This window comes from Diorhabda sublineata, chromosome 3, assembly GCF_026230105.1.
Source record: "Diorhabda sublineata isolate icDioSubl1.1 chromosome 3, icDioSubl1.1, whole genome shotgun sequence".
In the NCBI taxonomy this organism is placed as follows: Eukaryota; Metazoa; Arthropoda; class Insecta; order Coleoptera; family Chrysomelidae; genus Diorhabda; species Diorhabda sublineata.
Window position 1 is genome coordinate 1,679,485 of NC_079476.1, and position 11,226 is coordinate 1,690,710.

General features: G+C 32.2%; 1 protein-coding gene across 1 annotated transcript; it reads left to right on the forward strand.

Annotated features, from left to right (window-relative positions):
• Positions 1-313: 313 nt before the first annotated feature.
• On the forward strand, positions 314-11,226 carry LOC130441032 (serine protease 30-like). Its single transcript, XM_056774506.1, has 5 exons — positions 314-383; positions 5,120-5,303; positions 8,087-8,382; positions 9,063-9,214; positions 9,380-11,226. The coding sequence occupies exons 1-5, from the start codon at positions 314-316 to the stop codon at positions 9,545-9,547; spliced, it is 870 nt and encodes a 289-aa protein (XP_056630484.1). The 3' UTR covers positions 9,548-11,226.

The following is an 11,226-nucleotide window of genomic DNA, read 5'->3' on the forward strand; positions in this document are numbered from 1 at the left end:
TAAAACACTACCTTGCACGGTAAAGTGCTAATATTTACATGCTTTTTATCTCAATGAAAACAACGGTGGCCTTTAAAAAGCAGACAAGGTTATCGCAAGACTGAAATTAACAGTATTGATTATATAGATCTACCCTTGAAGTCAGATTCACCTTAAAAAAAAAGGGACGTACAAATCCCCACTTATTACTTAACTTAAACAAAGTTAAGTGCGATAATATAAATTAAATATGTTTATTGCTTATGAAGTAATTCCACTCCAAATTAACGTATAAACAGGAGTAGAACATAATAGTTAGATAGTGAATAATAAAATGCTAAGACGTCTCATAATAGGTCTCGGAATATTTGTTTTGGCGACAGGAAATGTCCAGTTTAATAATTGTAAGTTATATGAATGAAATTATATTTTTAATTCCCTTTTTATTTTCGTTATCTTTTTAATAGACACTTTAGATATTTTTTTTAATTATTGCTTTGTTTCCACAAGATCTAGAATCCCTAATATTTCTTTTAATTTTACAATTTCGATCAATAAATTTATTTTTAAGACTCTTTTCTTCAGTTTAATGTCTGTTTATTAAACCCAATTATGTTATTGATTATTGTTTATACAATTTGACACACTTTTCTTTATTCAAATATTGGAATTAATGTTAAATACGTATATGAAAGGTATAACAGCATCGTATTTTGAAAATTTTGAAAAAAGCCGCTAATTAAATAATTTAATTCACAGCTTTGGAAAAACTATTTATTAACATAAAATAGGAATAAATTTACTATTATATCTGGTCTCTATTTTGGTTTATTCTCTCTCAAATACTGACTCTATTGTATACAAAGGTAATAATTAATTATATTTATGGTCGTCACGTCACATTAAGAAAATAAGTAATTTGGTAAGTAAACGGAACTTCAAGTGTCTTACAACACAAAACGAATAGTAAGTAGGTAGATTTATGATTCTTTACAATCACAGTAATATAAGACAGAAATTAGTTAAATGGAGCATAAAATAAGAGACATATTGTATAACTTAATTATGGTTAACAGGTCTTAAATGGTTTCCATCAGGAGTGGTGAGGTTCCAAGTATACAAACTTTAATATAGTTGATGAGTAGGTATACATATTCTAGGTTTGATTGGTAAACATAATCCAGATAATAATTGTATGTTTGAAACAAAACATTGACAAGTAGAATGAAGAATTTTCTATATATAGTCTCTTTTCTTTGCAAGCACGTTAAACGTCTTCAAAAAATTTGCGCGGGTTTGTTGGCCCACGTACACGTGCTTTTGAATTTATCGGCGTCTGATTGAACCTCTTAGATTATCGAATCCGACCTGACCCCTCTCTAGATCTGTGCCTCATGCACAATCATTTGTATGTACAACAATTTTTTTTAGTAATTTTAATAGAAATATGTGGATAAAACTTAATTTCTCCGAATGTTTGAAAACCCACCAGAATCACGTTCATTGTTGTACTGAAACTGATTGAATTAATCGGGTCGTCGCGTGTCTGGAAGTATTCCATGTGAAGAAATCATGAAAATATTGTTCGAAAGATTCGAAAACACTTTTTAGCAATTGGACATTTCTGTCTGGACGTGTCGACAACTAAATCTAGAAGTTGAAAAAGCTCTTATGAAATGTAATTAAACAGCAGAAACTATTAGAGTTCAGATTTGTATGAGTTAGATCTATATACGTTCATATTTTTGTGAATTTTTATATGATTTTTTGTCGTACATTCAAGTTATACCAATAAAGCATTCCAAAGACTTATAATGTTTCAAAGCATCAGTTGTAGTTAAAATTATGGAACAAATTAATATAAACCATCACTCCACTGCAACTACTTTTTGTGATTTTTCTAAGGCTTTGGAATTTAGACATCAGTGGTAAAATATGTCTATTTGCAGACGATACTAGTTTTTCTTGGAGCAGCCCTTTGATAAAACTGAAGTTTTATCAAATAAAAAACAGATTTCTGCACTTTTTATCAATCAATCAATTCTCAGGGCTTGTTGTGGACAATTCCTTGAAATCCTCTTGCTTTGTGCCGAGACCAGTTTCTAAAGAACCGAACTTATCCACCTCCTTAACAGTTTATTATTTATTAATTAATTTATTTAAAAATTCCAACCCTTCTTTCTTATTCATCTCTGAATCTGTTTGCCTAATTCGTAAACAAGCTTCCCCAATTTCAGAAAAGTCGTTCCACGTTCAGAATTAATTAGGGGCTCAATATTTTACAATGAAAATAAATGCACAATCACTTGCCAATTGAAATCAAATCGATATCATCTTTTCCTATATTTCGCAATAATTTGAGGGCATATTTAGTGAAAAGTGCCTTCTACTTTGTAAACGACTTCTAATAATAATATTTGATTCTGGTCTTGCTGCCTACTGGTTTAATTTTGTTATTATATACTAATTATTACCTATTACAATTACCTATAATTTTGTTACTCATTGAGGTTTTCTTCTGTATATTGTGATTTCATTTTCTTTGTATCTTTATTTAGTTATTTTCATGTTTGTTTTTTCAGTATCTACATGCTTTTGTCTACAAATTATAACAAAGCATTTCTCTCTGTTATCAGTTGTAGCAGAAATTATGAAGCAAATTAATGTCTGTTGGTCGATGTGCCACATAATCACTTTTTCTTTCAAGCTTTGATCCAATTCAGTTCAGGATATCGTAGATCAATTGCTTGTAAATCATCTTTAGGTCAAATCAATCACATATCTACTATTTAGAGAATGACTAACTGAAGTTTCCGATGGGTTCATTGAAGACTGCGTTTTTCTTCAAACATTTTTCTCTTTCAAATTTCGTTCAGGCATAAACTTTACTTTGGAAAACATAAGCACTTATTGAGACCTTTCCTTAGGCAATGGTTGCATGATAACGCCGTTTCGAATCAATAAAATGCAGGAATATTATCTTTGGATAATAGTTAATCAAGTTTTGGTAACGTTGAAGGAGCATTAATAACTGAAAAACAACAAACTAGGAATCGTATAATGAAATCACTAAAACCTTAAAATCTCTAAATAATAATTATGAAAAAATCGACGATTATGCCTGAAGAAACCATCGCATGATACGTATACGTTTTTCCTTCATTATCTTGGATAAAATTGCTTGTGTGGCAATAATTCTTGAAGACCCAAACGAATGAAAAATGTACATTTGGTGTCGAGGATTTCTCATTGGTATATTCCCAGATCATATAAATATTCAGAATATAAACATAAACTAGTTTAATATGTTTCCGGAACTGATGGCGATATTTTTCTACATCTAAGGCAGAACTTGAATACTTTGTTCAAGTTCATTACCAGCATTGTAAGTTTTGTTGCTGGTATAAGTTCAAGTTTATTCCTAGCAACCAGCATAATTCTATAATCGATGGCTGTCGATTATGAATGACTAATCGTAAAAAGGTTCGGAACTATGAAGGTACTATTATAATATGTAATTGTAGTTCCGCGAAATGATGAATGTATTGAAATATTTAAGGAATGAACTGTTTGTTATCCTGTGATGAATGTCTAACAATCGCAATTTGAATTTCAAAAACCTCATATGTCATGTTTTAATGTATTTATGTTACATAGTCATAATCTCCATCATTCTCTTCAGGATTATCTTTAACATTTGCAGTTGTTTCAAATTGTCTATTATCTTTCTATTAATGGACACTTTCAAATCATAGGCTTACTGATGAATATTTGATAAATTCATCAATATTTTCCTCGGCTATGATACTTCGAAGGTGAGAATGACTTTTTCTGATCCTTTGGGACTTTTCTTCCATAAAAATCAATTGACAAACATGTTTTTTTGTACGAATTTGGCCACCATTTCTAAAATTCTAAAACATCTTCAGTTTTTAGCTCTATGACTGTAAATGTTCAGCTGGATTTCGAAACCAAATCAATGTACTCTCCTGGGACGTAGATACGATCATACTTTCGAAATATTTTTCTTATAACAACAAAATCACGGTCATTTGGTAAAAGACCACGTATGGGAAAATATTGATAAACTTTTTCAAATCTTTTAGAGTCAGTAAAAGCAAACATAAATCTCAACAAAGATCGTTGCACGGCTATCCACTTAAGAACGCGAAGCACGATCTTCACTCGCTTACTCCACGTTTAGAATTAATTGAGGGCTCAATATTTTACAATGGAAAAAATGCACAATCACTCGCCAATTGAAATCAAATCGATATAATCTTTTCCCGCATTCCGCAATAATTTGAGGGCATATTTACTATGTTAATGTCTCCTTTGTTGCCAATGCCTTCATTTGTCTATTTTAAAATCCTCAATGCTAAAAAAGTGAGGCACAGTATTTGCTTTCGAGTGGTAACCTCTGTTATCTATAGGACTCTTCCCTTTATTATAAAAATTACAAAGTTTGCGAACTCTGACTTCAGTAACTCCATACAGGCTGATAAATGCTCTCATGCAGACTTTAACTTCATCAGTTTGTCTTAAAACAGAATTTAAAATTATTTTCGAGGACGCCTCTGTTTTATATGCAACTTATCAATGAGTGTTTGAAGAAATATATCCCGCTCGTTCTCTGTTGAAAGAAAGTTTAGTTTTGAAATGCAAAAGTCCATATTGCTTGCAATTTTTTATAACATTTCTTTTATATTGCAGGATTACACGTTCTCTTCTTCTTTGGTTCACCATCACTTTCATTTACAGACATTTTTCAAACTAAAAATTACTTCTCGCACAAAATAATTTAGTAAATGAAAATTGTACTTCAAATATGACATTTGCAGACAAGCAAATTTAAAACCGTCCAATTTAGTCACAAGCTTCTCCTGCCATTTAGTAATGTATGCAAAAACCTCTTAAGTTGTTGTTAATGTTAATGTTGTTTATGCAATGAACGTCTTTCATGGGTATTTTTGAAAAAGGAAAGAATATTTTGACGTACGGGGTCTTTTCCCATTCGCATACGCATCTCCATTCCATTCCAGCCAACAAAGCATTTTGGAAAAAAATTAGAGGTTTTTGAAACTGATAGAATTAAATTCTGTAATTTTTATTTATTCTATAATGACAACACTTTTTGTAGTTGCTGATACAAGTTGCGGAAAACGGAAAATCACTTCTCGGTATGGTAAAATTGTTGGAGGAGAAAATGCAATAAAAGGGGAATTTCCATGGTTGGTGTCTTTGACAAGAAGAGGAGGGCATGTTTGTGGAGGCACAGTCATTTCTAAAAAGTTTATTCTAACTGCTGGGCATTGTTTATGCACGTAAGAAATATTTTAGAAACATTATACCATAAATGCAAATAATATTTCATTTAAATAGTCAGTTTTAAGTTAACGAATGGTACATTTTTGTTATGAAATGAAATTGCTACTTTTTCCGTTTTGGTTTGGTTTGTTTTTTTTTTATTTTATTTTAAATACTGACTGTTTTTAGTCATATGTTGTTTTTGTCGTCTAAATGCGATAATTTCCTAATTAAAAATGAATTTACATTTTCTTCTCTACACTCTTCTAGACGAATAAATTACAATGATTGTATAACTAACGCGACCGGCCGTTTCGTTTTGAACGGGACTATCCCTTTTTATAATTACGAACCCTGCTGTCCCCAAAACTAACTCTAGGACGCAATAATTTGAAAAGCACACTACCTGAACTGCCACGTTTGGTGGTACACCTGGACTGGCCAGTTGTTCCTCTTGCTAATTGTACTCACACACTTTTCTGGGTGTATCACACACTATCAACGTCAGTGTAGGAATTTTCTAAATCGTTTGCAAAAGAATTAAACTCATTACTTCATTGAAATTAAGGAAACTATTGATATTCATACAACAATCTTATTCAAGGCCGTGGGAGGTCAAGTGTACTTTGAATTTAGCACAATATTCAGTTGAAGATGCCACAAGTATTTTTATTTCATTGTCATCGGAAGAATTTACTTTGGCAAAAAGGTTAAACGTGATTACGATGCAATAAGCATAGAGGCGAAATTTATATCATTTGACCCACGGTCACAGTGTCCCTACATTAGGTAATAAAAGTCATACACAGAGACGCATGATTCAAATTATTAAGAAATGATACGATTTATTAGCATTTTATTTCATCTTATGTTTATACCTTTCATATTAAGATATATTGACTTAATTATTCACGAGGTTTTGACGAGTCTATTTCTCGAGAGCTATTTGATTGAATAGTATAACTATATTAAGCCTAGAGGGATGTTATGTTGAAATGTCAGACTTTGGGTCACGTTCTTTTTGAAATTTTCAACAGACGTTTTCACTTGTTGTTGTTTTTTGATAATAAATGATGACAGAATGACAGAAATGAAAGACAGTTATGTGAAGAACAATAAATATTTCATAAATACGCACCGGCACTCATAACAAATTAAGAGAAATGAAAAATAATGTTTACTTCCCGTATCAAATAAGTAACAAATCGTGAGTCCACGTGGACTCATTATCTCCACTGTTTACCAATGAAAATTTATATTCTAATTTTTATAATTTATATTTTATATTCCAAAACAAATTATGGACTGTAGAGGACAGGAGGATTGTCTTGATAGGGGGGAAGCTGAAAAGTATCCATCTGTAAACAGCAAATTATTGTTTAAAGGCTCACCAAATTAGCGCTGATGTAGAGAGTGGAAAGGATCTGAATTTAGCTGGGTGGAGTGTACTAAGTCGAAAAATTTCACATTTTACTTGACTTATGTAGTTGGAAATTAAACAGCAATCAAAATCTCAACTACGTACGTAGTCAAAAATAATTTGGGGATTTGGGGAGTTACATTGACAGTGCTTTTCTATTAAACAACCATGTCTGAGTCATTATATTAATGCTATACTAACTAAATTTTAAAAAAATGTTGGTGTAGACGTTATTGCGTATGATAATCCATATATTAATCATTTTATGTACAATTTTCTTCCGGATTTGTAAACTAATAGTTTTCTTCAAGCTTTCAAATGAGAATTTCATTCACTATCCTACTCTAATAATTTCTGTTCCTGTTTTTAGAACCTTTCCGTTTGTTACTAAAGCGTCACCACCTCAATTTGCTTCTTTTCCACGAACACTTTTCGAATAACTGAAATGGTTCTCTTCACTTTCCACTCTCCATAAAATAAATGTTGATAAATGTGCAAACCTTCCTTAAACCTAAAAATTTTCACAGATATGACTCAAATTTTTTTTCTCAAACAAATCATTATTTTTAAACTACCGTCCATCTTAATGTTCTGCTTCCAAAATACGAAGACTTCTCCCAAATGAGACTACTTTTTTGGGATTCTTGTGTCCCATTTCCCTAGGTGTTGGTACTACTTCTTGAAGGTACTTGCGCCTTTTAGCGAAATGAGCAGGACACTCGCAGAGTAGATGTTCTGCTGTTTACATGGTTTGCTTGCAGAGCCTGCAGTGTCGTCCTTCGCCACACCCATCGTTTTCAGGTGGTATTTAAAGGGGCAGTGACCTCTCAGAAGACCTACCATCAGTTTCATGTCGTTTCTGGACATCACGGGAAGTTATTTAGACTTTTGAGCTTATACGGTTATGAATCTGTGGATTTTCTTAGTCCTGGAGTGTTTCTCCACTAAGACTTCATCCATTGATTTAGCTAATCGTTCAAAGTTAATGATGTGACATCTTATGAGGCCACAGTAGGGTTCTGGTCCAAAGTTTGGAGTCGTTTCCTCTTTTTTTTGGAAAAGCTGCCTGTTTTCTCATTTCGTAGCATACTCCGGTGGCCTGGAAGCCTCATTAGAGTCACTTTTGTTTTTGATAGCTAGTGCTTTTAGAGTTTGCTTGCATTTCTACACTAGTTTGTATCTGCACTCAATAGCTTCCAGGATCTTCAAGGCTCCCTGAGAGAATATAAATGTGCTTTTTAGAAAGGTCTCTATACAAACACTCTTAAGCACATTGTATTGCAATAGTCTCCATTTACATACAACACTCATAATAGTGAGTTTTCGTTATCCTTTTGACAATAGTTTCAGTTAGGTTTAAATTGTAATATTATTTTTCAGTGGATTGAATCAAGGCATTTTCAAGCCAGCCGCTTTGAAAGTTACCATGTCACAATACGATCTAACTATAAAAAACAGTGAGGCATACCAAATGAACGTGAAAGCCATAACTATTCATCCAGGATACGTTTGTTCTCAACCGAAGGATGATATAGCTATACTGGAACTGGAAAAAGTGATTCATTGGTCAGACAGCGTAGGTCCTGCTTGTTTACCAAGTGGAGAAGAGTCCCAAGCTGCTAGGAATTTCGTAACTGTAGCTGGTTGGGGCTGGACACATGAGGATAGTAGCAAAGGTAATATCAAGTTTTCTTTGGAGGTGTCTGTCGAGGAATGTCCAAAAATTTACTATAATTCATTGAAATTTTTTAACATTACTAAAAAAAAAAAGAATGGAAAGGTATGTATTTTGTTGAAACATGAAAGGTTTATAATTCTTTCCAAATATTTGTGGGTTTTTGTAATCACTGTCATAATTGATAACCTTCAACAGATCTTCAGAAGGACCTTGGAAATATTAATTTATTAATAATTGTGATTGAATCCAGTTTACTAGCATTGCCTTTTTTGAAATGAAGTCTTTTTGCTGGGTACTTTTGTAGTGTTTGAATTTATTGGTAAAATAAGTGGAATTATCTAGTTTCCCTTTTTAAGAAGCAAAAGAAGTTTTCCAAGCATCACGATTCTTGACAGAAAAAGATACAAGTTGAAAAAAATTAATATAAGCTATTCAGAAGTATGCTGAAATAATCTGTTCTTGATTTAAGTTATATAATACATTATTCGATTTGGAATCAAATGGAAAACTTTTTCATTATTACATTTTAGAAAAATTTTTTCTTAAAAAACAAAATGGCTGCCCTCAAACGAAGACGCAGTATGCTAAAGGGTTAAACTTATTCAATAAATTATTGTTTGTAGTGAATTCAAAGCGTTTTTTTGTTCATTAATAAAGACTATGATTCATATAATTCAGGACAGCGAGCCACCATTCTGCAAAAAGCAAAATTGAGCTTAATCAATATGAGAGATTGTCGAGAATGGTACGCATCGCAAGGAAAAGATATAAAAATTCAAGACAGTCATATTTGCGCAGGTTACAAACAAGGTGAAATCGATGCTTGTTGGGTGAGTAAATATCGAATATAATCAACAGAATCGCTTCTAAAAAATTATTTAATAACCAGTTTTTATTAAAATTTAATAAGTTTTCAACATTTAATAAATACTTTTTTGTACCAAGGAAACCTCAACTTTCCCAAAAAGTATTAATTAACTATAATTATTCAATAGGGAGATAGTGGTGGCCCTTTGATGTCAAACATCGATAAGAATGGAAACCAAACCATCGTAATTGGAGTGGTATCAACTGGAATAGGATGCGCAAGGCCTTATCTTCCTGGATTGTATACCAGAATTTCTGACTATATATCTTGGATCCAAAAGACAATTCAAAAATAAATTTACACTCTGTGATATTTTGTGATACATTAAGTTTTACTACACTCTAGTCCGAAATTTAAGCGACAATGGATTGAATTATCTAGAAAGGTTCAAAATTATACGAGGGTCGCTTTGTTTTCAACCTTCGATCGCTACGCAGGCAGAAGAAAGGGGGCGTCAGTCGGCGTTGTGCTACAGCCACGTAAATATGTCCGCCATTATTGATGCTCCCGTCAAGTGTGAATTGCGACATGTGATTCGTTTTCTACAAGCTGAAGACCATAATGCTGCAGATATACATCGAAAAATGAGTCGTGTGTATGGGGATAACTTCATGAGTGATGGTGTTCTGCGCGAATGGTGACAAAAGTTTGAAGAAGGCTGTAATGATGTGCATGATGACTGGTTTAACGAGTTTAAAGATTTACCATCACTGCTCTGTCTACGGAATTTCCAGATTCAAGGTATGTTTTGTTACTGAACGGTTAGGCTACATTGGCGACAACTTTTTTTGAAGAGGGTATTGAAAAGCTTGTCCACAGATTTCACAAATGTCTCAATCTCTTCGGTGATTATGTCGAAAACTAAGTGTACCAATGTTTTGGTAATAGAATTATTCTTTTATATGAACTTTTATTTATAAACTATCGGAGGTTGAAAAGAAAACGGCCGTCATATTTAGAAAGCTACAAAATTATATATTTAGGTAGCTACTTCTTGTCATCGTTATATTTATCGGTTTATCTTAATTTTTCAGAGTTTGAAAATTACTATGTGTAATCAAAAAATTTTTAGTTATTACAAGAACCATGGACAATTTATTTAGATTTCACCAATTTCTTCACTTGAAGTATTTACCAAAACATCACTGGAATTGCGATAGCAAGTCTCTTAATTTTAAATCTTCCATAAATGTTAGAATTGAAGGTAGTTATTATGAAAATATTGTCGTTTTGGAATTTTGTAGTATTGGTTGTTGTCGTCAAAGATGGACGGATGATTCACATTACTAATTTTTTATTTAATATTTCTATGGTACTCTTGAGTCAGTTTTAGCAGTTCTTGTAAATTCTTTTCTTGTAAATAATTTCCTGTGACAAGATATTTAGATTGAAGGGTCCTTTAACTTTAACTGTCCTCTTCCAATATGTGTTATTAGAATAAGAAACAGAATGAAATGTAGATTAACTGGACTAATAAGTTAATTTAAAATACTGTTGACATATCGGTAATTTATAGCAGTCAAATATTCGGAAAAATTAAAAAGTCGAAAGGATTTTCAATGCTCGTTCTGAAAATCCTAGCCCCGAATTTTCTCGTTGATTCGATAAAAAGGTATTAATTAAAACCGCGGTTGCAAATTCAGATTAGACAATATTTTTGATTTCCGGACCTTAGTGTCCTCTGGAAAAACTAAAAACACCTATCAAATATTCCTAATTCTCTCTTTTCAAAAATATTCTAAAGTCTTATGGATACCTAACAAAAAATTAACTAATTATTCAGGATTATTCATTGCGCCCAGGCTCAGGGTCGGAAATAAAAAATATTTTCTAATCTGAATTTGCACCCACGGTTTTAATTAATATCCTTTTATCGAATCAACAAGAAAATTTGGGGTTAGGATTTTCAGAACGAGCATTGAAAATCCTTTTGACTCATATATTTTTTTTAATTTTTCCGAATATTTTGCTGCT